Here is a 27,085-nt window from a genome sequence, read left to right as displayed (position 1 = left end):
TTTTTGTAATCTTATATTTTTTGTATATGTTCTATCTTATACATAAATCTTATGTATACATAAATCTTATATATATAAGATTTACAGATATATATAAGTAAAAATATACAAAAAGATACATATGTATAAGATAGAACGAGCAAGAGACACTTCACGGTCATATTGAGAGACAGGACAATAGCTTGAAAATATCTGTAAGCAGATTTACTTTCAACACTGGTGTCTTATTTTCCTGAATTAATATAAGATCTTACAGTGCCCTGCAACTGCAAGGTCATATAGTACTAGTTTCTAAGTTTTTTCTTCTGTATTAAATTACTTAATTTTCATGATAATCTTATGAGATAGGATTAGGGTGGGAAATACTGGTGGGAGGCCCAGAGAGGTGAAGTGAGTTTCTCTAGATCCGGAATACAACACACATCTGCTCTGTGAGGGATCGTGTATACATGTGCAAACACATACACACACAGAACTGGGAAAATAGAAATATGTGTCCTTATTTTGGTGATTGGAGTCCTTATTTACATACCAAATAATCTAAGCCAGATTCTGTGGTGCTGATGTTGTGTTCACTTATTTATGTACTTTGAGACGGAGTCTTGCCTTTCGCCCAGGCTGGAGGGCAGTAGCGTGATCTCAGCTCACTGCAACCTCTGCCTCCTGGGTTCAAGTGATTCCCCTGCCTCGGTCTCCAGAGTAGCTGGGATTACAGGTGTGCACCACCATGCCCAACTAATGTTTGAATTTTAAGTAGAGATGAGGTTTCACTATGTTGGTCAGGCTAGTCTCGAACTCCTGACCTCATGATCCACCCGCCTTGGTCTCTCAAAGTACTGGAATTACAGGCTTGAGCCATGACACCTGGCTGTTTTAACTTATTTTACAAATATTTATTCATTGTCTAATATTGTGGTGGGTGTTGAGCCTGGGGATACAGTGAAAAGCAAGATGGAGAACCTGGCTAGGAGCAGTGGCTCACACCTGTAATTCCAGTACTTTCACAGTAGACAGGAGAATAGCTTGAGCACAGGAGTTTGAGACCAGACTGGGCAACATATTGAGACCCCCATCTCCACAAGAAAACAAAACAAAATAAAACAACAACTTAGCCAGGTGTGGTGGTACATGGGTGTGGTTCCAGATACTCAGAAGGCTGAGGTAGCAGGATCACCTGAGCCCAGAAGTTAGAAGCTGAAATGACCCATGATCCTAACGTTGCACTCTAGTCTGGGTGACAAAGCAAGATCTTGCTTAAGAAAAAAAAAAAAAAGATCTTGTTCTTGAGGATATCACAGTCTAGCAGGAGATGGTATGTGCTATGTAGGATTTAGCAACATTGTATAATCAGAGTTCAGGGAGGGATCCTAAGTTTTATCTAGAGGGAGTCATAGAAAGCTTGCCTTCTTTCTTCCTTTCTTTCCAGGCCAGGACAAGTGTTACCAGCTCTGCAAAGCCTTTCTCTCCTCTCTCTCTTTTTTTGAGACAGAGTCTCGCTCACCCAGGCTGGAGTGCAGTGGTGTGATCTCGGCTCACTGCAACCTCTGCCTCCTGGGATCAGATGATTCTCCTGCCTCAGCCTCCTGAGTAGCTGAGATTACAGGCCTGCATCACCATGCCTGGATAATTTTTGTATTTTTAGTAGAGACAGGGTTTCACCATGTTGGCCAGGCTGGTCTCAAACGCCCCACCTCAAATGATCCACCTACCTTGGCCTCCTAGTGTGCTAAGATTACAGGTATGAGCCACTGTGCTTGGCCTATGCAAAGCCTTTCTTGACACATCTGTCCTTCCTCACTGATCTGTTCGTTTTTTGATGGGAGAGACCTTGTCTCACCCATTTTTGTCTCCTCAGCACCGAAAACAGTGCCTGGCTAATAGTGATTACTCAATAAATATTTGTTGAACGGATTACTAAAAGAATTCCTAGCAGTCATTTAGGATTGAATCATGTAGAGTCATGCTTTCCATTGTATTCTAGGACATGTCTTTCCAGCACAAAATGATAATAAGTTTTCTGAGTGCAGACACATCTCTTACTTTATGTTACAGGCTACCCAGTGCCTAGTCCAGTGGTAGGTAATGCTTCCAGGGATGTGCCTGCTAGAAGTTCCTGCAGAATTCTTTGCTTTTGTTTTTTAACAGGGTCTCACTCTGTTGCCCAGGCTGGAGTGCAGTGGTGCGATCACAGCTCACTGCAACCTCCACCTCCCCAGGCTTAAGGGATCCTTCCACTTTTGCCTTCCGAGTAGCTGGGACCACCACACCCAGCTAATTTTTGTATTTGTTGTAGAGACAGGGTTTCGCTGTGTTACACAGGCTGGTCTCAGACTCCTGGGCTCAAGCGATCCACCCGCCTCAGCCTCCCGAAGTGTTGGGATTACAGGCGGGCGCCACCTCTGCAGAAGTCTTAGTCCTGCAAAATAGTCTTTAAAACATATAATATTTAACTTGAGAGGTGTAGTCTTCCTCTACAGTGAGGGCAGGCTCAGCGAAGGAGGGCCCAACACATAAAACTAACCAATGGCCGGAAAGCCCCCATGCCCCACCCAAGCTGTCCCTCCTCCCTGGCAGCTGAGCTTCTCTTTCAGTCCTTCACTGAGGAGCCAAAGGGAATCAATTCCACAAGGTGGGGTAAGCAAAGGTGTTTGGGGAGGGCAGGTGCCTAATTTCCAAATTTTTAAAGAGATCATATTTAAACTAAATGCAGATAGTTCTGTACCTAGTCAGGAAGGCCCTAATTTACGCAATAAAAGTTGAATGAAATTATACTTTAAATGCTTAAACAGATCACATTTTTAAAAGCAATTCTACAGGGAAAGGAATTTTCTGCAAAGTAAAGAAGTATCTCAGAATGAACTTATACTCTAATTGTGAATGTCTATTTATTCTGTGGCCCGAATGTTTGCTTATTTTGTTTAAAAACTTTATTTGGGATCATTTACATTCATACTAATTATTTTAAATATAAGTTTCCTTAATTTAACTGATAAGGAGTTCTCTCTGGGGCATAAAAAACAATTCTTATGCTCCATTAAAGTCAGGAACTTGAAGGCCTATTAATCTTTGTCTGTTCAGCAATATTTTAGGGTCTGGCTCTTCCCGACTCCCTTCTCCCTGTTTCCTTTTTACTCAGCACGCTCAGTGGGGCCTCCCCAGGGCTAAAAGGAGTTACCTTATGACTCTTTGAGGGTCCAACTAGGAACCTTTATAGCCCAGATCCTGGGGCCCTGGGTGGGGAACTGATTCATTTCAATTCCCCTGCCTTTCATTTTTCTTCTCCTGTCTTATTTCCCCTTCTTTAGCTATTCACGTGAGGAAATAGGATTTTATTTTTCATTATTTATTAAATCAAAATTATGTATCCAATCTTCTCAATTCTCAGTTCTTAAAGAAATCAACTAAGCTTTCAAAGACTTTTAGTTTTGTGTTTTCCAGGGGTAACTGGTCCTAAAATTTCTCCCCATCCCCACAGGACAGAATGACCAATCTTTCAGGCTTGGCCCTTAATTTGTTTTTCAGTTGAGGAGAACAAGAGATGGAGAAAGCAAGTGGAAGAGAGTCCATTGCTCTGTCCACAGTGGAGACTGGCACAGAGAACCCGGGGCTGGAGCTCATGGTAATTCCAGTTTAGTTTCTCTTTGCAGAGCTGTGGGCTGCTGCATGGCCCCCTGTAGGGTCTTTGGCTGCTCTCAATCCCCATCATCCCTGGCAGGGCCCCATGACTGATCTCAACTCTGCCTGTGCTTATAGGAAACAGAAGTAGAGCCTGAGGGAAGCAAGAGGACTGATGCACAAGGACACAGCCTAGGGGATGGACTGGGCCCTCCCACTCACCAGAGGTATTGGTGTTTCGAAATCTAGTTCAGTTAGGAAAGGGCCTAGGGTGGGCTGCCCCTTCAGGCAGCTTGTGGTCTTGTTACAACCACTACACCTTACCATGTGTGCATATATATATATATATATATAAATAAATTATATATATATATAACTATATATACATATAGTAATTAATTTTTACTAAACCTGTGCCATAAACAACAGGAGTTCAGTAATACCAGTGTTGGTTGGACTGAAAACAAAAATAACAATAGTAGTGATAATAATGGCTAACAGTTTTTCTAGTATATACTTACTATTTTGCAGATTGCTTTATGTAACACATTTATTTTCATAACAATAGGTAGGTATTCATTTTAATCCCTTTCTTCAAGTTAGAAAATTGAGGCTTAGAAATTAATTTATCGGCTGGGTGCCACGCCTGTAATCCTAGCACTTTGGGAGGCCAAGGGGGGCACATCATGAGGTCAGGACTTCAAGACCAGCCTGATCAACATGGTGAAACCCCATCTTTACTAAAAACAGAAAAATTACCCAGGCATGGTAATGTGTGTCTGTAATCCCAGCTACTCAGGAGGCTAAGGCAGGAGAAACACTTGAACCCAGGAGGTCGAGGTTGCAGTGAGCTGAGATCACATCACTGCACTCTAGCCTGGGTGAGAGAGTGATACTCTGTCTCAAAAAAAAAAAAAAAATTAATTTACTGTATCATTAAAACAAATAACTCTTCTGGAATACTCAGATTTGGGAATGGTAGAGGGGAAGGGAAACCTGGGAGAAAACACAGAAGGACCTTTTATAAGGATTATAAAGAAAGTAGAAAAGGACAATGTCTTGGAAGTCAAAAGAGAAAAGTCTCAGGAATCAAGAAGGTACAGTCCACAGTGCTATGTGAACAGGGGTCAAGGAAAGAGGAATGAGAACAATCTTTGAATTTGTTCATGGATCTGGTCCCAGAAGTAATGTCAAAGAAAACAGTTTGGGTAAAATAGATCAGATGGAAGGAGGCAATGTTCCAAGGTCTGGAAAAGAGTGGGTATTTATAAAAGAGTGCAGAGCAGAAGTCATACGCTAAAAGCTGAGAAGAGGATATTGGATAGCTTCTAAAGGGAATATGGTCATGAGCCACATAACGATGTTTCAATCAATGATGGACTACAGTATATAACGGTATATAATCGTGTATATCAATGGTGTATATCATTACACAATGGTGGTCCTGTAAGATTATAATACTGTACTTTTACTGTACCTTTTCTATGTTTAGATATGTTTAGATACACAAATACCATTGTGCTACAATTGCCTACAGTATTAAGTACAGAAACATGCTGAACAAGTTTGTAGCCTAAGAGTAACAGGACCCACTGTATACCCTAGATGTGTCATGGGCTATACCTCTAGATTTGCATAAGTATGCTCTAAGATGTTCGAATAATTATGAACTGGCTAATGATGCATTTCTCAGAATGTATCCCTGTTGTTAAGTAACACATGACTATGTATGGAGATGATCCAGAGCAGTTTCCAAACAAAAGATTATTTTTGTTTGTTTTCTTCTCTTTATTTTTCAAAGTAATTTCAGTGACTTTTTTTTTTTGGAGACGGAGTCTTGCTCTGTCTCCAGGCTGGAGTGCAGTGGCACAATCTCGGCTCACTGCAACCTCCGCCTTCTGGGTTCAAGCAATTCTTCTGCCTTGGCCTCCCGAGTAGTTAGGACCACAGGCACGTGCCACCACGCCTGGCTAATTTTTGTATTTTTAGTAGAGACAGGGTTTCACCATGTTGGCCAGGATGGTCTCAATCTCTTGACCTCGTGATCCCCCGACCTCGGCCTCCCAAAGTGCTGGGATTACAGGCGTGAGCCACCACACCTGGCCTTCAGTGACTTCTTAGATTTTTTTTTTGAGACAGCGTCTCACTCCGTCTCCCAGGCTGTAGTGCAGTGGCACGATCTCAGCTCATTGCAATCTCCTGCCTCAGCCTCCCAAGTGGCTGAGACTACAGGTGCATGCCACCATGCCCAGCTAATTTTTTGTAATTTCAGTACAGACAAGGTTTCAATGTGTTAGCCAGGACGGTCTTGATCTCCTGACCTCATGATCCACCCGCCTTGGCCTCCCATAGTGCTGGGATTACAGGTGTGAGCAACCACACCTGGCCTAACTTCTTAAAATTTTTAGTTGTTTTCTTCACAATTTGCTTATCTCTAAAAATTTTTATATTATCATTTCATATATATGCATATACATATATATATATACTGAATAGGCAGTAAACTCTTTGTAGGTTTTTCATGTTTCCATGATACTTCATATTTTGCTTAGCAGTGTGGTCGTTAATCATGTGAGTCACACTGCTTGGGTCTATATTTGAACAGTGGTATGCTAGTAAATGTTTAAGAATTGACTCTCCACTGGGCTAATGGCTCATGTCTGTAATCCCAGCACTTTGGGAGGCTGAGGTGAGAGGATCACTTGAGCCCAGGAATTCAAGACCGGCCTGAGCAACATAGTGAGACCTGCCTCTACAAAAATTTTAAAAAATTATCAGGGCGTGGTGGTGCATGCCTGTAGTCCCAGCTACTCCAGGAGGGCGATGTGGGAGGATCACTTGATCCCAGGAGGTTAAGGTTGCAGTGAGCCATGATAGTGTCACTGTACTCCAGCCTGGGGGACAGAGTGAGACCCTGTCTCTAAAAAAAAAAAAAAAGAAGAAGAAGAAAGAACTGGCTCTCCAAGTGTAGTTTCACAATGAATGTTGGTTAATATTTTTTTTCTCACCTTAATGAGGAGTAAGAGAAAGGGTTAGCAAACTTTTCCTGTAAAAGACAAGGTGGTACATATTATGGGTTTTGTGGTTTACGTAGTCTCTGTTGCAATTACTAAACTCTACCATTTTCATAGGAAAGCAGTCACAGGTGATACTAAACAAATGAGCATGGGCGTGTTTTGATAAAACTTAAATTTTAAAAAGAAGGTGAGATGGACTTGGCCCACAGACCATAGCTTGCTAATCCTTAGTCTAGATTAAATAATAAATTAAGACCTGATTTGTAGTATTTGCCTGTAATGTAAAAATTCTCAACATGGCTGATTTAAAGTTACCAAAAGGATGTCACTGAACAAGGATTTGGGAAAAGATGTACAAGAGCACATCATTATATAAAATTTCCACCATACACATAACAGCAGACATGAATAACCTCATAAGCTTACACAACAGTAAACTGTAGAAAAATAATTAGAAAGTGATGAGTTTTGAGTAGTTATTATCTTTGTCTTTAATATAATTTAATTACACGTTTGTATAGTTTTAATTTTTAGTAATGGCTTGCACAATTCCTGAAAATGTAACAATCAGCTCTCTCAATCCAGTGCAGGCCAGCTTCCCCTGCACCACTGACTCTACCACTTACCAGATTTTGGGCAAGTTATTTACCCTCTCTGAGCCTCAGTTTTCACCCTGTAGAACAAGGATAAGATTAATACTTAGATGAAAAGATCTTGTTTTTTTTTTTTTTTTTTTTTTTTTTGCCAGACTGTTGTTGACAGTTTAAATTACTCTGATATATAATGTGTCCAGTTCCCTTCAAGTCTCACTGACTTTGTATTTTCTCATATAAACAATACTAACTAGTTACATAGATATAAAATCATGACTTAAGGTTCTAACCTGCATTTATTTTCATTTTTTGAGAAATGGGGTCTTACTTTGTTACCCAGGTTGGTCTTGAATTCCTGGGCCCAAACAATCCTCCTGTCTCAGCCTCCCAAAGTGCTGAATTACATGTGTGAGCCACGTACCTAACCTTAACTTGCATTTCTTTAAATTCTTGTAAAGCTACACATTTTCCTCCATTTGCCTTACTTTCCATATTTCTGTGTATGATGTTCTTTTCTATTTTGAAACAGTTAATTTGCTCTGTCACCCAGGCTGGAATGCAGTGGTGTGATCACTGCAACCTCCACCTCTTGGGTTCAAGCAATTCTCCTGTCCCAGCCTCCTGAGTAGCAAGGATTACAGGTACATGCCACCACACCCAGCTAATTTTTTTTATTTTTAGTAGAGATGGGTTTTCACCATGTTGGCCAGGCCAGTCTTAAACTCCTGATCTCAGATGATCTGCCCACCTTGGCCTCCCAAAGTGCTGGGATTACAGGCATGAACAACAATGCCCGGCCTACTTCTCTTTATCAACTAAAGTAAGGTCTGGATTTTGAATCTCATTTCCTTTCTTCTGACCAACTCAAATAGAACACACATAGATTTCTTGTTTCTAGTTCTCCCTACTTCCTGCCGACCTACCCTGTATAGTTTCTACCTGACTGAAGTATGCCTGAACTCCCTTATTCACAAACCTCTGTGGCTCCCCATTTGCTCCTGAACAAAACCCAACTCCACAGCCTAGTATTTAATTCTCCCCACAACCTCTGCCTCCCAACCAGGATCTGTATCCAACATGACTTTCCAACCTTAACTCTTACAATTCCCTTTCTAATGCCACACTATGATCTAGTGAAAGTCAACTATCAACAGTTTCTTATATGTAATCCTCAGTTTCCTGCCTCCATGTCATGCATGTCATTACATCATTGCTTCTGAGTGTACCGTCTTCATTTTATGTCTTTGTGCCCAAATACAACACATCTTTTAAGGCTCATGTCAAGAGCAATCATGTCCATAAAACTTTGCCTGATGCTCCCTCTCCTCACCTCAACCTCACTGGCCCCAGTCCTAAGAGGTCCCTTCTTCCTCCAAACTTCCATAACATTCTATCTGATCCTCTCTTACAACACTTTAAGCTTTCGACATTTTGTTATAGACTTACATGTATATTATATCCCCTGTACTGGACTGTAAATACATTGAGGGCAAGATCAATGTCTATTTTACCCTTTTGTCTCCTATAACACTGGGAACAATATTTTACCCATAGTATGTACTTAAAATTCCATAACATTCAAAATTCAATAAATACATGTTAATAAGTTATGTATATAATCTAGATAATAGGCTTTATCTGTAATATTTTCATGTATACATTTTTCAGTTCTGTTTTGTTTCTGTATTGATTTTTAAGTATGCTATTTCTTTTTCTTCTTGTTCTTTTGTTTGATTAACTCTGCTGATGTGGGGTTCTTTGTAGGGAGTAATATGACATGTAGCTCTAAGCTGATGCTTTTCCTTACTGGTATCTACTTTTCCAGCAATAGTTATTAAATTGTGAGTTCTCTCTCTATTCTGATGTTGCTTCAACTTTTTTAAGTTAATGTGATAATTTGGATCTATTTTTGAGTCTTTTGTTTCATTGACAACGTTCTCAGTACTTAACACATATAATTGTTTACAATGTAAATTAAAACTTGATAGGTCACGTATTTGCATTAGTTTTTCGTTTAAAAAAATATTCCTTGGGGCTGGGCACAGTGGCTCATGCTTGTAATCCCAGCATTTTGGGAGCTGAGGCAGGTGGATTACTTGAGGTCAGGAGTTTGAGACCAGCCTGGTCAATCCTGTCTCTACTGAAAATACAAAAATTAGCCGGGCATGGTGGCGGGTGCCTGTTGTTCCAGCTTCTCGGGAGGCTGAGGCAGGGGAACTGCTTGAACCTGGGAGGCAGAGGTTGCAGTGGGCTGAGATCATGCCACTGCACTCCAGCCTGGGCAACAGCGAGACTCCGTCTCAAAAGTGTATATATTATAAATATTTTTGTCAAATTTTATTTTATTATTATTATTTTGAGACTGCATGCCATAGTTTAACTGAAGGGTTTTTTTTTTTTGCCTTTTGATTGTAATTTTTAATAAAGCAAAGCACACATACAAAAATAAACGTAAGCCTTAATGAATTTTTACAAAGTGAATATACCCATATGACCATCACCTAGATGAAGAACCAAAACATTATCAGTACCCATGAACCATTTTATGTTTCCTTTCATTCAGCCTCCCTAAGGGTAATCATTATCCTGACTTCTAGCATCTTAGATTAATTTTGCCTGTGTTTGGACTTTATACGGGAAGTCTAATTTATCATTTAAATGAAAACATACTGTATATATATACTCTTGTGTTTGGCCTCTTTTGTTTGACATTGTTTTTTGGAGATTCTTCCATATTATTGCATGTATTGTACTTTGCACATTTTTAATTGCTGTATAGTATTTCCTTGTAAGAATCTACCACAGTTTATCTGCTCATTTTACTGTGCATCAGAATTTTAGTAGTTTCTACTCTTTTGCTATTATGGCCAGCACAGCTATGAACATTTTTGTGCATGTCTTTTAGTAAAGATAGACACACCTTTCTATTGGGTATATACCTTGGAGTGGAACTGCTATGCCATAGGGTATGTATAGGTTTATGTACCTTTAACAGATACTAAACATATCTGTACGAAATTTTACTCCCCTGGCAGTGTTATGAGAGCGTGTCTTTTTTCATTGTGTCCATTATATGTGTGTAGTATTATCACATTGTAGCTTTGCTTTGTATTTCCCTAATGGCCAAGGAAAATTGTGTACCTTTTCAGCTTTCTCTGGCCACTGAATAGTCTCTTTTGCGAAGTGCCTGTTCAAGTCTTTAATTGGCAGCGTTTTTCTTTCTTAGCATATAAAAATAGTAGTACATTTTATAAATGATGAAATATAAACAAGAGTACATTTTAAGTACTTGCCATTAAAAAAATTGATATGTGAGGTAATGCATGTGTTCATTAGCTTGATGTAGCCATTCCACAATGTATACATATTTTAAGGCATCATACTGTATACCATAAACATATACAATTTTTGTCAATTTTATTTTATTTTAATTTTTTTTAAGAGATGGGATCTCACAATATGGCCCATGCTGCTCTTGAACTACTAGGCTCAAGTGATCCTCCCACCTTGGCCTCCCAAACTGCTAAGATTACAGGTGTGAGCCACTGTACCCAGCCAACTTTTTGTCAAATTTAAAAAGAAGTACAAAATTGTATTTTCGATGATGTTGCTACCACTGTAAATGATATTCTTTCATACTTTCTAGCTATCTGTCACAAGTATACAGGCAAATCATTTTTGTGAGTTTATCCGTCTACCTATTCCTTTATTCAGCAAACACTTATTGAACATCTGTTATGGGCTGGGCACTTGTTAGCACCCTAAAGCAATAATAGTACATGCTAGGTACTAAGTTAGGCACCAAGAATACAAAGATAAAAACAGAAATGCACCTTTCCTGATATGCTCACAACCTAAGAAAGACAGGCAAACAGAAAAATGACAATATCATGCTATATGGTAAGTGCTAGAACAGAGACGTAAAATGCCACAAGACCACAAGAAAGTAAGCAATTGATTCTGACTGGAAGGAATCAAGGTAGGCTTTACTTAGGAGATGACATTTAGTTGGATCTTGGAGGATGCATAGGAGTTTGTCAGATGGAGAAAGGTAATAGTGCATACCAGGTGTGGGGTGTGAAAAGCTCTCATGAATCCTGTGAAGGGTGAGATATTCAGAGTGGCAGAACACTGGTCTGCATAGCGGAAAAGAGGCAAGCAGTGAGACTGTGAGATAGGAAGTGTTAGTTGGAGACATGCTATAAAGTCCTAAGAGGTCTGATTTTATACTCAAGAGCCAAAGGGATTTTTAAGCAGGAAAGGGAAAGGAACCCTATTATTTCTTGGAAAACAAATCTGACAGCGATGTGGTGAGGGGATTGCGATAGGGAGAGTGGTGGCAAAAGCTAGTTAAAAGGTTTCATCATTGTTCATGCAAGAGATGAAGAAGGCCTGGGCTAAGGCAGGGTGAACAGGGACAGATTAGAGAAGTCAAATTCCAGATACTTTTGGAGAAGAACAGGTGAGACTGAATGATTGATTATAGGCTAGCCATTCTCAGGAAAAACACCCAGACCCCTGTCTTCATCCTCTCTTACACTCCACTCTTGGTTCCTTGGGACATCTTTAATCTGATCCTTCAATGCAGACTGTTAGAGAGAGAATGCTTGTTTTTAGGTATTGCAAGGAAAAATCAACATTCAGACAAAAAGTTTTTTTAGCAAGGCAATTTTACTTTCTGCAGAAAGGGTATGCTTGTTGGCTATCTTGCTATGAGAGTACAATGAACAAAGGAGAGACAGGCATATTTATTTTTTATGCATTGGGTCTTTACTGCTGTGTCTGATCTTGGTTGGTTGGAGCTAGACTTCACAATTTAAACTGAACTTGATTGGCCAACAACTTAAAACTTTTAAAAGGCAATGGAGAACAAAGGAAAAGAGGAAGCTGCTTACAAAAGGACTTAGAAAAGTAATAACATTCTTTTTTTTTTTTTTTTGGAGACGGAGTTTCGCTCTTGTTACCCAGGCTGGAGTGCAATGGCGCGATCTCGGCTCACCGCAACCTCCGCCTCCTGGGTTCAAGCAATTCTCCTGCCTCAGCCTCCTGAGTAGCTGGGATTACAGGCACACACCACCATGCCCAGCTAATTTTTTGTATTTTTAGTAGAGACGGGGTTTCACCTTGTTGACCAGGATGGTCTCGATCTCTCGACCTCGTGATCCACCCGCCTCGGCCTCCCAAAGTGCTGGGATTACAGGCTTGAGCCACCGCGCCCGGCCAGAAAAGTAATAACATTCTTAAATAAGGAAGGAGAATAGGCTGCAAGCTGGGACATGCTTGTGTGCACGTCTAGCATAAATATCTTAAAGTACAAGGACACAGAATGTACTATGTGCCTGTGAGCATATCTAACAGCTACATAGGACAGAGCTTAACAAAGAGTTATTAGCAAAAAGCAAGAAGGCTTTGAAGAAAATTAGTCTTTAAAACAAACTCTTATTTCTAACATTTATTATTATTCTTTAAAAAGAAGGGAAACTTTGAAGAGAAACTTTTTACTTTCTACTCAGACTGATTTTACCTGCTTTCTTTTCCTTATTATTTTATTTTTACTTTGTTGCTCTGTCTCTCAGGCTGGAGCGCGGTAGTAGGATCTCGACTAACTGTAACCTTTGCCTCTGGGTTCAAGTAATTCTCCTGCCTCAATCTCCTGAGTAGCTGGGATTACAGGGCACCACCACACTCAGCTAATTTTTGTATTTTTAGTAGAGACAGGGTTTACAGTGTTGGCCAGGCTAGTCTCAAACTCCTGACCTCAAGTGATCTGCCCATGTTGGCCTCCCAAAGTGTTGGGATTACAGGTGTGAGCCACCACTCCCGACCTTCATTATGCTTTTTGAACTTACCTATTTCTCTAAAGCAATGAAGCAAGCATAACTATTGCAGAGAGTGTTCTTTTTATTGTCAGAATTTTGAAAAATTTGGTGGTGGTGAGGGATGTTTGTTTTTAAGATGTAGTGACCTCTGATGATTGAGAGGAGCCAGTGAAGTCAGATAAAGAGAAGGGGGTGAACAATGGAAGAGGACGGAAAGAGTGAGATAATGAAATAATTGTCAGAACAAGCCCAGGGAATTGTTTGAAGTGGAGTTGAGATAAAGGAGTTGGATGATTTGCTTTGGTGAGTGAGAAGGTCGGTTTTCCCTAAGACATTAGAGAGGAGGCTGAGAAGCTGCTGGACCAGAAATGCACTGAAGTAGAAAAAAAGGAAAGCAACGGCTCTAAGGCCAGAATTTCTGTGAAGTCAAGGGTGCATCTGCTGAGACTAAAGGAAATTAGGCTGTCTGTGAGTTTCTCTATCCCTGTGGCCTCTACAGACCTTCAGCTGTGTGCCTCCTTCCCTGAGCTATACGGCTGATTGGTCCTAGGGTTCTGAGGAGGGTTTGGCAGGGAAGCATCTTGTCCTTAATTTGGGTCCAGCTGGGGAAGGGACAGCAGAGATGAGAGCCCTGGAGGAAAGTCACACCCTGTTTTGTGGCTTTTCTTCTAAATACCACTTTGTCTGGTTTTTGACTCCAAAAATGAAGAGTTGAGTCATGTTAAAAATTTTTGTTTACATGAATTGTTTACCGTTCAAACTAATTATCAGAAATGGGATAACATTCATATACCAGATTAACTTCATTGATAATCTTGTTGAATTCCTGCTCCAAATTCTTTTTAAGTAAGCCTAGACTTCACAGGAAATCCAGTTAAATAATTACAGTTTATAACACTGCAGTGGAACTTTGGCCCCAGACTGGACTGCCTGAGCCTTCGTTGGCTGGCACTTTCTCACTGTGGACTCACCTGCATATTTCCCTGTAGCAGGTGTTTTAAAACTTACATTCTCAAATTCCCAATCCCACTTAATCTACCCATTTAACCATTTCTACTACCCTCAGCTCCCTTGCTAATTAATATATAATCTAATATGATTCCTAAGAAGATTATTTTTTGTCATCAATACCTTCATTTATCATGGGAATATTTCTTATAATATTACCTTCTAATTTGCTTTGTCTTTGTCCTCTTTTGCCTTTTTCCTTCTCTCTGAAAGAGCCCCTTCTCTCTTGCTTTTATAGCCAATCTGCCAGTCTCTGCCTTTTAATTGGGCTATTTAGATTACTTAAATCTAATGGTTTAAGCCTAATATTTTGTTATGTGTTCATTTTTGTCTCATCTATTCTGTGTTCTACCTTTCCTATGTTTATGCTTGCTTTCAGATTAATTGAATATTTTTAAATGCTTCTACTCTTACCTCCTTTGTTCCATTATTAGGTCTATCTCTTTATCTCTTTATTAGTGGCTACTTTAGGGTTTATAATGTACATTTTTAACTTAACAGATTTAGCCTTCAAGTGATATTATTCCCCTTCACATGTAGTGTAAGACCCTTATAGTAGTAACTTCTATATGTCCCCTTCCAGCCTTTCCACTACATTTTACTTCTACATATTTTATAAATACCATATTACACTTGCTGTGTTGTTTAAACAGTAAATTATCTTTCCATATATTCTAACTTAAATGTATTGGTATCTGCCTGAATTATTATCTTTTCCCTTCTTTTATCAGAATACTCACCTTTCTGAGTTCATAGCTGATTTTTTTTTTTTTTTTTTTTGAGACGGAGTTTCGCTCTTGTTACCCAGGCTGGAGTGCAATGGCGTGATCTCGGCTCACTGCAACCTCCGCCTCCTGGGTTCAGGCAATTCTCCTGCCTCAGCCTCCTGAGTAGCTGGGATTACAGGCACGTGCCACCATGCCCAGCTAATGTTTTGTATTTTTAGTAGAGATGGGGTTTCACCATGTTGACCAGGATGGTCTCGATCTCTTGACCTCGTGATCCACCCGCCTCGGCCTCCCAAAGTGCTGGGATTACAGGCTTGAGCCACCACGCCCGGCCATAGCTGATTTCTTTACTCATCTTCTTACTTTTTATTTTTTTGAGGCAGGATCTCACTCTGTTGCCCAGGCTGGAGTGCAGTGGCATGATCATAACTTATTAAAGCCTCAACCTCTTGGGCTCAAGCAATCCTGTCTCAGCCTCCCAAGTGTCTGAGACTACAAGCACATGCCATCACACCTGGCTAATTAAAAAAAAATTTTTTTTACAGATGGGCTATTGCTATGTTGCCCAGGCTGGTCTGGAACTCCTGGCCTCTCAAAGTGCTGGGATTATAGGTGTGGGCACCACACCTGGCCTCTTTACTCATCTTGTTAATTCCATTCTTCTACATTCCCTTCAACAAGGCCCTTTTTCTCCTGTCTTTAATCACTCCTTCTTCCTTAGAGCCTTCCCCAGTCTATAAGTGTACTCAAGTTTGTTTGTTCCTTTTCTTTTCTTCCTTTCTTTCTTTTTTACAATAAACAAACAAATAAAAAATCAACCTTACCTCAACTTTGTAATAACATTTTCCTTCATGGCCAAGTTTCTTAGAGAAGTGAGATTTACTTGCTTCTTCCATTTTCTCACCTCCATTCACTTCTCAGCCCACTGCAGTCCTGCTTTCTCCACCACTGCTCAAATACAATGTTCTCACTAAGTGGCAAATGAAACCTACTTATCAAGTCCAATGTACGCAGACTTTCACTGGGCATCTCTGCAACATGATCCTTCTAACTCTTTCTTGAAACTCATTTACTGATTTTAATGACACTTACACTCGATGTCTCTTGGCGCTTTCTTGTTTCTTATTTTCCAGGGCTCCGTTTTTAGTGTTCTCTTCTTATTCCTACACTCAGTGTCTTGAAGGCCACGTCTGAAGCCATGCACTCTTGTTTTACAGTTGGATCTGAAGCCTGCACTTTGGTTCTAAGCTTCAGGACCACAAAGCTAATGATTTGCTAAATATCTACAGCTAAATGTCACATATATACTTCAAATTAAACATATCCCAAGCCAAACTCCTATCAGCATGGTTTGATGTTTTCCTACTGTTTTGGGCACTGGGCTAGGCTTGAGGCACACAAAGGTGAATAATAAACTCACATTTCCTCCCAGGTCTGCTGTTCCTCCTTGAGTCTTTCTTTTGATGAATGTTATCAGCCATTCTGAGTCCCTCAGGGCAGGCACCTCACTGTCATCCCAGACTTCCACATCTCTTCCCCTCTACTTGGTGTTGATCCTGTCTCCCAAACACCTATGCCATTCACCCCTCTCATCAGTCCTACCCTGCACCACCACAGTTACTTCCTAATTGGCCTCCAGCTCATCTCCCACTACACTGCCTCTAGGGGAATCTTTCTAAAACACACATCTGCTCATGTTATTACCTGGCCTAGATTCTCCAGTGGTTCTCCACTGCCTACAGAAGAATGGCGTATGATCTATATGGCCTGGCTTCTGCCCTTATTTCTAGGCTTTCTTCCCATCATCTATCCACAGGCTCCCTGCATGCTGATGACAGAAAATGATACTGTTCTTTCAACATGGTAGGCTCATTCAAGCATGGCTTTCCTCTTCTAGAGATACTCCAAGTCTCCCTTCTAACTCCCTGAAACATATCCACTTAGCAAACTTCTTCCCTCTTGCCTTTCAGAGTAGTTCACCTGTCCTCTCCTTTGCGAGAGCTTCTTTGAATTCACAGGCATAGTTGTATGCTCTCTTTTCTCTACTCTCTTTGCAATGGTCCCTTGGGAATTCCAGGCTTACATCTGTAACTAGAAGCAAAATGGAGGCCAGGTACAGTTGCTCACACCTGCAATCTCAGCACTTTGGGAGGCCAAGGCAAGAGGATTGCTGGAGCTCAGGAGTTTGAGACCAGCAACATGGCAAAACCCCATCTCTACAAAAAAACACAAAAATTAGCTGGGCATGGTGGCATGTGCCTGTAGTTTCTGCTACACAGGAGGATGAGGTGGGAGAATCACCTGAGCCCGGGGAGGTTGAAGCTGCAATGAGCCATGATTGTGCCACTGCACTCACTCTGTCCAAAAAAAAAAAAAAAAAAAAAAAAAAATGAAAGAAAGAGAGAGAGAGAGATAGAGAGAGAGAGAGAGTGAGAGGGAGGGAGGGAAAAGAAAAGAAAAGAAAGCAAAGCAAAGTAAAAAGCAGAATGGAATAACAGACCTATCTGGGTTTTAAATTCTAATTCTGCCATATGCTGGCAGGCTGTTTCCTTGCTTATAAACATGTAACTTAACCCTATGGTATTTGGGGAAGATGACTGATGAGGTTTTGCAGTACCTGGTAAAAGATGCCCAATAAGCAGTATCTGCTTCTTCTTTCCTTTCTAGGCAAAAAGCCGTCCATATGTCCTCACACTAACTCCTTAATCCCTGCAATTCAGCTTTCACTCCATCATTCTCCTATAAACAGTTCTGTCGTATAGAACTCATCACCTCTTCATTACCAAATCTAGTATATTCTCATCTGTCATGCCACCTGATTTTCTCCATCATCGAATATCACTGAGTTTTCCTCCTCCTTAAAGATTATTTCTCTCTTTGGCTCTTCCCTTACTTCTCCACCTGTTCCTCCCAGCTCTGCTGTCTCTTCTGCCTGCCCTAGAAGCGTGAGTGTTCTGACTTCTTGCTTGAAAGATGGTAAGGCTGGCATGGAAGGGTAGGGTGTAAACCATTCAAATTCCTTGGTGGGAGGTCTGTGTTGTATACCAGTGCAAGTCCCAAGTGAAAAATTTTAGACAGCCTGTCCCTGCTGGAAGAGCCCCCTCCCCCGACCATTTTTTTTCATTATTGCCTGAGCCTGCTATCAGCGGGTGAAGAAGCTAGCGCTCCTATCCTCAAATTCCTATTGAGGTCATTGAAAGAATGTATAAAGAGGAGCAAATGGTATCATCACAGTAAGTCCATGATGGGCATTAATCATTGTAGGGACCAAGGGAAATCTTCCCTTTTGCCCTCTGAAGGTTTGCTGAAAAATCAACTCACAAAAGTCAGACTAATTGGGAAAAAAAAGGCATACAAAATGTATTAACATATATATGGGGAGAATCATAGAGTGACTACCCAACCCCCAATGGGGCACAGAAGATTATATACTATCTTGATGTTACAGAAAAAAGGCAGGCTCAGAGCATGGCCACAAACAAGTTATGGTGGTAAATCAGGTTTTAATGCCAGACAGGTTATGGAAAGGAGAGAAGAGGAGGCTTGGCTAGCAAAGGAGTTTTTCTCATGTAAATGAAACCTCACAGGTAGAAGCCCTCAGAGAGAATAGATGATAAATGTGTCTTTCAGACCTTCAAAGCTGTCAGACTCAGTGAGTCTTCCCTAGATCCAGATAAGAGAAAACCTGGCTGCTTCAGTGCAGATGCAAACCTCTCCCACAAAAGACAGCTTTGCGGGCTACTTCTGTTTACTGGCTCTCTGAATAGCCATCTCAAAATGTATTAGAGAAATATATTTTTGGGGTAAAATATTTTTATTTCTTTCACCATATACTACAAACCCAGAGAAACTTCTGCTTGTAAGCAGAACTGAAGGGCCCGGTCTCCAAAGGTCACTGGAGGTGGAATCATGATCCCCTCATGAGAGAGAGCATCTTCTCTACAAAGACTCCACTGCCTCTTGGAATCACTGCTACCTCTAACTTAAGAGAGATAAGAGTTCTGGAAGGAAGAAGCTGAGTGTGACTTGAAGGAAAACTCCACCATGCAGGTCCTTCCTGTCTTTGTGGATCTTTGGCATTGTGTCCCCACAGTTAGTGTAAAGGAGAGCTGACATTTGCTATTGTCGGAGATGGGCACAGCAAGCAGAGATGGTATTGTATGAATGGAGCTTTCTTTTCCAAGGCAACATATCGACTACAGCTCAGCAGTGAAGCATCTGGCTGTGTTCTGCTTTAGGCTCCTTTCTCACTCTACCTGGGCTGAGGGCTCTCAGAACTGGCCATCCCCAGCTGTGCAAAGCCTCTGCCTGCGATACAAGTTTGCTGGCTTCCAAGTGATAGGCCTTTCTCTTGTCTTCCCTGGCTTTCCAACCAACCCCTATTTGGCTTTCCACCTTGGCTATGGACTACCTTCTGCTTCTCAGACTCAGTCACCATTCTCCTCTTCACACTTTTGGTAATTGTTCTCTGGTCCCTATACAACACCACCCAGCTCTACTCTGGTTCAAAACCAGTTGTATATATAGCTTTGAATCTGGCAAAGTGGTACCTAGTATAGTACCCACTGACCAATTCCTTTTATGCCATCTTTAAAATAAAACTCTTAACTACTTAAAATGATTCTGGTCACTTCTGCCTGGAGGTCCTCACTCTTCACTCATACTACCCTTTGGTTCTGGGTGATTCATTTCCTTTCTTTGAGTCCTTGCTTCAAGCTAGAGCAGCAAAGATTCCTCCAGGGCCACAATGTCAACAGACACCAGAGCTAGATTCTCTGAAGGCTGTCCCAAGTTTTCCATTCTAACTGCTAACTGGTAGTACCCTAGACTCTGGGAGTTCCCACAGCTTTGTCTCCCTTAGTTGAGAGAGTTTCCACATCTTGTGGGCAGGGTTGTTACTGGAAAGGGATCCCAATCCAGACCCCAAGAGAGGGTTCTTGGATCTCGCACAAGAAAGAATTAGGGGGAAGTCCACAGAGTAAAGTGAAAGCAAGTTTACTAGAAAAGTAAAGAAACAAAAGAAGGGCTACTCCATAGGCAGAGCAGCTCCGAGGGCTGCTGATTGGCTATTTTTATGGTTATTTCTTGATCGTATGCTGTTAAACAAGGGGTGAATTATTCATGAGTTTTCTGGGAAAGAGGTGGGGGGCTTCTGGAAGTGAGGGCTAGTCTTCCTTTTAGACCATATAAGGTAACTTCTGGACATTGCCAGGGTATTTGTAAACCTCCTTTCATGGCACTAGTGGGAGTGTCTCTTAGCATGCTAATGGTATTATAATTAGCATATAATAAGCAATGAGGACAACCAGAGGTCACTTTCATTACCATTTTGATTCTAGTGGGTTTTAGCTGACTACTTTTCCACATCCTGCTTTGTCAGCAGGGTCTTTATGACCTGTATGTTGTGATACCAGTCCTGTCAACCTCCGATGTCATACTGTGACTAAGAATGCCTAACCTCTTGGCAATGCATGAACACCCTTGCTGTGACTTATAGGGCCCACAAAAGTTATGCTCAGTTGGTACTGTCCACCACCATTACGTACTCATGCCCTCCTTGTCACTGGGAGCTGCAGGAAGCAAGCACGTACATGAGAGGGTCATCATTAGACCATTCCTGGAACTATCTCACACATAGCTGGAGAACTTATTAGTGGGTTATGGGCAAAGTATCAGTGGGTTATGGGCAAAGTATCAAATTTTACCACCTATCAGATTTCTTCTCAATTCAGCTTCCTGATATAACACAGTTACTAATACACAAATTGTACCATTATGTAAAGAGCTTGGTAGGATTAGCAAGATTCTGTGCCAAGCAAGATACCAGGGCCCAGATGCCTCTTTGAATTGTTTCTCAATTGGTTTAAAAAGATGAGAAAGCCTGTTTTCTCTTTTTCTTTTAGAAAGTTCCTTATGGATTTTATTTTTAATTAATGAGTTATTACTATTATTATTTGAGATGGAGTCTTGTTCTCTCACTCAGGCTGGAGTGCATGCAGTGACAAGATCTCGGCTCACTGCATCCTCTGCCTCCCAGGTTCAAGCAATTCTCCTGTCTCAGGCTCCAGAGTATCTGGGACTACAGGCACCTACCACCACACCCGGCTAATTCTTGTATTTTTAGTAGAGACAGGGTTTTGCCATGTTGACCAGGCTGGTCTGGAACTCCTAACCTCAGGTGATCCCTCCGCCGCGCCCTCCCAAAGTGCTGGGATTACAGGTATGAGCCACTGCATCCAGCCTATTTTTTTTTTTTTTTTTTTTTAACCCTGAGGCTCAATTCCAACCTGACATTCTAGGACCAGGTTGTCAATGGGTTTTGCAGAAATGAGTGTTCTTAACTGATTTTCTGTAGTACTCACTGAACTTTTGTTCCCAGAAAATGCTGAGTTTTGGTCAGGAGGTGATGGCAGAAATCTTTTCTAGGTATGTGATTTGTATCTACTCTTGGACTAGTCCGCGCCCCCCTCTTATTTTGCAGGAGGCTTGCTCAACTGGCATTCTACTGCATATAATTTTAAACCAGCTTTATGTAGTACATCGGTTTAGGTCCCAATAGGAAACAGATGGCATACTTAAATTAGGATAATTAGAGGAGAATTTATTTACAAAGAGACCATGACAAAGATATGTATGACAAGTGGTGAAACCATAAGAAAGGATAGTGCAAGAACCTAAGTCTTGAAGCAGTGAGCAGTTACTATTTCCTGGCCTGAAGGAATAAGATGTAAGAGCACCTGGCAGGAAAGTCAGATAAAAAGATCTCTTCAATGCACTGATCTCAGTCTTTTCATAGGCTCTGATCTCCTATGAAGGTCCCAGTAGCAGAACCCAACTTGATAAGCCAGAGGGAATAGGAGTGCATTGATGTAGTTCACATGAGTTCAATTCCCAGGGCACAGAGTCGGGTGGAGAGTGGCGCTGGAGGAGCACACCAAAGGTATCTGTCACGCATGGAAAGGACAGGATTGAAATTAAATTCATTCCTTGATGTACTTTGCAAATAATGTCCCAAAGATAAAGATGTCCTGAGGTACTATGCCCCTTTTACTCACTACTTCTCTATTAAGCATGGGAAAATGAGGATCACGAGCCCAGGAGTTTGAGACCAGCCTGAGGAACATAGCAAGACCTCACCTCTACAAAAATTAAAAAAGAAAATTATCTGGGCGTGGTAGTGCACACCTATAGTCCCAGCTACTAGGGAGGCTGAGGCAGGAGGATCACTTGAGCCTGGGAATTCAAGGTTGCAGTGAGCCATGATCATGCCATGCCACTGCAGTCCAGCCTAGGCAACAGTGAGACCTTGTCTCTTAAAGGAAAGCAAAGCAAAGCAAAGCAAAGCAAAGCAGAGGTCTTGAGATCCTAAAGAATCATCTTGAATTGATCTAGTCAGATGGTGATAGGCACTGTTTTCTCCTTTCTTAGCTTACCTGTATTGCATAGTACACAATCTGTTCAGCTAACACAGGGTTGGGTTCACTGCAGAAGGGGCAGGAGGGGACGGGGGAAGGAATGAAAAGGAAGGCTAGAAACTGGGAGTGTTAGATGGGAGAGGCAGCCATGGAACTCTATAGGCCAAAGCCCTAGAGCATTAGGAGTTAGTGGCTGTCTCTAACCCTGGCTAAGATGCCCTGCCACAGCATGACTGTCAGACTGGGACCTTCTTGCTGGGATCACCATCTTGGGAACTTCCAAGATTTTGGAAATTAGAGCTTTTTGCTCAGATGGCTACAGCATGCTGAGCATACTTAGGAGTGGCAAAGACAGGCAAGCCTGGAGTTTAGGGAAGACACGGCATAAGATGATGGTTAAGAGCTCAGATGCTGAAGCCGGACAGCTGGAGTGTAGATTCTGTGTCTGCTTCTTACAGTCTCTGTGACTTTGAGAAAGTTATTTAACTTCTCTGTTTTTCAGTTTCCACACCTGTAAAATGGGAATACTAATAGTAACAGCTCCAGGGGTCTTAAGATGAGTCAATGAGTTAGTATTTGCCAAGTTCTTAGAAAGAGCTCAGCATAGAGAAAGTACTATATACATGTTTCTGAAATCAAACTTGAATATCCCAACTTGCTAGTCCTCTTCTTGGGCCTGCCCATCCAGAGAGATTCTTGAACTTGGTGGCATTTTCCTTTCTGTCAATGCACAGTTGGCAGACTGTTCAAGGCCATAAATTTGTGTGGTTATTAGGGAGGGATGGCCAAATTGCCTCTAAGAATAGACCCTCCCATGAATACGGAAGCTTAGCAATTCCCTGTCCTTTCAAAATGGGAAAGAAGTAGACTCCTGACATGAGCAATGCCCACTTCTATGATAGGTGACTACCAAGAATATTGCTAGTCCAGGCTGAGTAGGGTATTCTGACCTACTGCCCATTGGCAAGGTTTGATTTGCACTTTTTGGCATTGCGGGACACTACCTATCCCTGAAGTATGTTCTTGGCTGAAGAATATTCTTCATCGACTAAGAGCTAATTCTGCCTTGTGGTTCATAATCGGAATTCTGAAAGTCAAATAGAAATGGGATGGAGTAATTCTTGTATCTTAACTTTTGGGTTCTTATTAGGAGGAGTCAGTGGCCTTTCACCAAAGCAAGAAGTTTCTGCAAAACACACACCAGCTTGTTCAAGAAGATCCTGTTGGGCCTGTTGTGTTTGGGTGAGATATTGAGAATGCATGAAAGTGAGAAACACAGTTATTCTAGAAATTTGCCTTGTGTCAAAGTGATTACCAGGTGGAAGGCATTTTTATTCAAAACTGATCTAAAAGGCTATTTGATGTATTGATTTTAACTACTTGTAGATGAACTATAATGTATTGAATTGCACTTACAGGAACAAGTAAAATCTGAGAATAAATTATTTTTCAAAACTGTACTATTTGATAAATTTAAAATATTTCAGAGAATGTGGGCTTATCCTTTTTTGAGTGCCTTGATTTGGTGGAGTGCATGATTTTTGTAGCCTTTATGAGAGAAGCCTGTATTATATGTTACTTATTTGATGGTTTACTAGTAAGATCAATGATATAAAATATGTTTAAAAGACAGCAAAGCTCTGTTTAAAACATTCTATCAGTGGTATATGGGGCTTTGCTGTCAAAATAGGAGGTAGCTGGGATGGTGGGAACAAAAATTGTATTTTGAGATGAGTAAGGCAGTCATGTGGTGGGAACAAAAATTGTATTTTGAGATGAGTAAGGCAGTCATGGGATGAGGTCCACATGGCTGCGCTTCCTAGCGGTAGCCTTGTTTACATGGTTTGTTCAAGAGGAAATGTTAAAGTGACAGAGGTAATAAAGTCTCAAGGGGGGGTGACTGACTTCTGAAGAGTCTAATGATGGACACTAATCAAATTTACTCCAAGAGACAGACGATATTTGATAAATAAAAGGAAGTGAGATTTAATTAGGGACCAGTGAAAATAAGCAGTCTTTGCACTAAGTCAGACTGTCCTTGGGAATCCTCAAGAAGAGGACGGTTAGAAGACATCTATCTTGGCCTCAAGAAGTACAGCTCCATCTGACAGTAGGGCTGGATGGCAAGGTCTCCAGAGGGTTTTTCTTGCTGTCATCCCAGACAATCATGACTGGAGTTTCATTTGCCCATTGGAAGTGCTGCCTTGCTGATCCTTATTCTGTGTCTTCTCTTTTTAGCCTATGCTGCCTATTTCCTGGCAGCTTGCATCTTGAATTTCCAGAGGGCACTGGCCTTGTTTGTCATCACCTGCCTGGTAATCTTTGCCTGGGTTCTCCCTTTTCTGAAAAAGCTCTTGGGCAAAAAATTAACAAGATGTCTGAAGCCCTCTGAAAACTCCCGCCTGAGGCTTTGGATGAAATGGTAAGATAAGAATCTCAATAGCTGGCCTCACAGCTTATTTCCATTGACTTCTTTATTTCTCTTTTGATAGCTGCTGATCAGTCTCTCAGACCTGCACATACGCTTTTCAGAACCAGGCGCAGAGAAAAATAGCAACAAGCCTCTGAGCACAGGACCTCAGTTTAGTTTCTTGTAGCCTTGGATCTTAACATTGCTAGGGTGCAGGAGAAGTTTTTAGTTTCAGAGGAGAGTTTTAGTCTGACTGTCACAAGGCCTGTGTTCAGAAATGAGAAAAACTATAGTCCTCTTCAGTGAAATAATCAGAACACAGAGCCTTGGAGCTGCATTAAGTGATCAAATTGATTTGGTGGACATCGGTGTCTCCCTTAGTTCCTACTTTTTATGCTTTTTTCCCTCTAGTCTCTCAGACTTCCTGCACCCACTTGTGCCTTTTAAAATTCCCTAGAGTTTAAAGAGAAGACTTAGAGTTGTATATATTCTGAACTGGATTTGACAGCAGCCACAGCTCTAACAACGGCATGCACATGGCCTTTGATTACAGGCCAGGAATGAGAAAATAACTTTCAGACTCTCTATATGTTGTTTTTGAGTCACTGAGTTGATGATGTGGTCCCGGCATTCCTTCTTTAGGGTGTTTGCAGGAGTCTCCTTGGTTGGCCTTATACTGTGGCTGGCTCTAGACACAGCCCAAAGGCCAGAGCAGCTCATCTCCTTCGCAGGAATCTGCATGTTCATCCTCATCCTCTTTGCCTGCTCCAAACACCACAGTGCAGTGAGTTTTGGGTATTTGGGTTGGGTATAGCAATACATGGCTAAGGGCCAAGTGCTAATCATAAAGCATATGCATCAAGTATTAATTACAAGGGCATAGAACTAAGTTCATAACCACCCCTAGAATTTACCTCTTGGACAATTTTGTTCCTAAGTTTAAAAAATTCTCAGAGGCCCTAGACCACTTATTTTCAAACTGTAGATTGTGATCCATTAATTAATCTTCATATCAATTTTGTGGAACTAGGCCAATGTTAAAGAAAGGACAAAAGAAAAAAAATAAGGAAGGAAAGAAAATAGAATACAGTAGAAAATCAGTTTGCATTGCACTTAGTACTATTAAAATAATGGTTTATGACACTTTTATTTGTATGTATGTATGCATACATATATGTCATCTAACCTCCAGACACATTTTTTAAAAATCTTATGGGCATATGTGGCTTTTTATATATTACTGCCCTGTTTCTCCCTACCATTGCCCCTGCTTCCTACACCATGTGACCTTAGACTTACTGTTAACATTCTAGGTTGGTTCCACCCAGAATACATGTTTAAAATTCCAACCACGTAATGGACAAGTAGAACTCACATTGGAATAATTTTCTTATTGATCCTAGGTATCCTGGAGGGCAGTGTTTTGGGGCCTAGGTCTTCAGTTTGTCTTTGGGATCTTGGTCATCAGAACTGATCTTGGATATAATGCATTTAAGTGGCTGGGAGAGCAGGTTCAGGTATGAGAAATTAAATGTGAGGGCTTTTCTCTTTTAGAACCCTAGAGAAAGGAGATTTGAGGGGAGCATGAGAAGATTCAGCTGTACCTTGTGAATGATGTGGTGGGAGATCTGGTTGGGAAAGGAAAGAGTATACTAGGATACAACTAAAAATATGAATAAAGAGCTCATGGGGTCATATAATAGCCTGCCCCTGGGCTGTCAAAGGGAGGCCAGCCCAGTAAGTACAACAACAGTAAGTATTCAGAACAAACGGGGCTGGTCTCATCTTCCCATGTGTCCTTTTGGGTTTCAGTCTTCTCTTTTTCTTTTATTTTCCCTTCAGATTTTCCTGAATTACACTGTTGCTGGCTCCAGTTTTGTCTTTGGGGATATGCTGGTGAAGGATGTCTTTGCTTTTCAGGTGATAACTGTTTTATAGGCAGAAATGACAGTCTATGGAGGGGTAGAGGAGTAAAGCAGAGGCTGAAAGTGTGTATCCAAGGTATCAGCCCCCCAGTATACCAATTTGACCCTAAGAAGAGGGTTTAACTCCATCAGTAAAGGAAACAGCATCCATCTCTTTCCCTTTGGTCACTGCCACCCTAACATTGGATGAAATGGAAATTAGGGGAAAAGGCTCAGAAAACAGTTTGTGGTTTAGTACTGATGGGGCAATGGATTTAACATATTTTAAATATATTCCTAGTTAGCTTGTGTAGGTACTAAATACCTACACTGTATGAGATACCCTTGGAATGCTAAGTGCTTAACTTAGAAGCCTAAAACACAGTCCATTTATGGTCTACACAGAGTATGCAATGTAACACGTCACCACCTACTCACCATTCTCATTACAGACCTTACCAATTATCATTTTCTTTGGATGTGTGATGTCCATTCTCTACTACCTGGGCCTTGTACAATGGGTAGTTCAAAAGGTGAGTCATTTTCCTACACCAGTCGGGAGACGGGCCTTCCTCT

General features: G+C 41.2%; 2 protein-coding genes across 11 annotated transcripts in view; one reads left to right on the top strand and one right to left on the bottom strand.

Annotated features, from left to right (window-relative positions):
* SHF (Src homology 2 domain containing F) overlaps window positions 1-27,085 on the bottom strand; it is a 108,914-nt gene that overhangs the window by 69,052 nt on the left and 12,777 nt on the right. For 2 of the 5 annotated variants that reach the window (XM_074393675.1, XM_074393677.1), the window contains exon 3: window positions 7,259-7,305. The exons of the other annotated variants lie outside the window; for them this stretch is intronic. The gene's annotated coding sequence lies outside the window, so the exon portion shown is untranslated. The remainder of the gene's footprint in view (window positions 1-7,258; window positions 7,306-27,085) is intronic. 5 annotated transcript variants of the gene reach the window in all.
* SLC28A2 (solute carrier family 28 member 2) overlaps window positions 1-27,085 on the top strand; it is a 39,318-nt gene that overhangs the window by 581 nt on the left and 11,652 nt on the right. For 2 of the 6 annotated variants that reach the window (XR_012516279.1, XM_074393670.1), the window contains exons 1-8: window positions 2,368-2,629; window positions 3,523-3,619; window positions 23,346-23,437; window positions 24,434-24,617; window positions 25,248-25,389; window positions 26,009-26,122; window positions 26,448-26,525; window positions 26,962-27,042. Coding sequence is in view for 5 of the 6 variants with exons in the window: in XM_074393670.1 (XP_074249771.1) it covers window positions 2,524-2,629; window positions 3,523-3,619; window positions 23,346-23,437; window positions 24,434-24,617; window positions 25,248-25,389; window positions 26,009-26,122; window positions 26,448-26,525; window positions 26,962-27,042 (894 nt within the window). In the remaining variant the exon portion in view is untranslated. Of the gene's footprint in view, window positions 1-2,367; window positions 2,635-3,522; window positions 3,620-3,753; window positions 3,843-23,345; window positions 23,438-24,433; window positions 24,618-25,247; window positions 25,390-26,008; window positions 26,123-26,447; window positions 26,526-26,961; window positions 27,043-27,085 lie in introns of those variants that run through there. The other 4 variants (XM_003928906.2, XM_074393672.1, XM_074393673.1 and 1 more) reach the window with 4 other exon arrangements.

Source organism: Saimiri boliviensis, chromosome 2 (assembly GCF_048565385.1).
Source record: "Saimiri boliviensis isolate mSaiBol1 chromosome 2, mSaiBol1.pri, whole genome shotgun sequence".
In the NCBI taxonomy this organism is placed as follows: Eukaryota; Metazoa; Chordata; class Mammalia; order Primates; family Cebidae; genus Saimiri; species Saimiri boliviensis.
The sequence above is the reverse complement of the archived record's forward strand: the minus strand, read 5'-3'. Positions and strand labels throughout refer to the sequence as shown.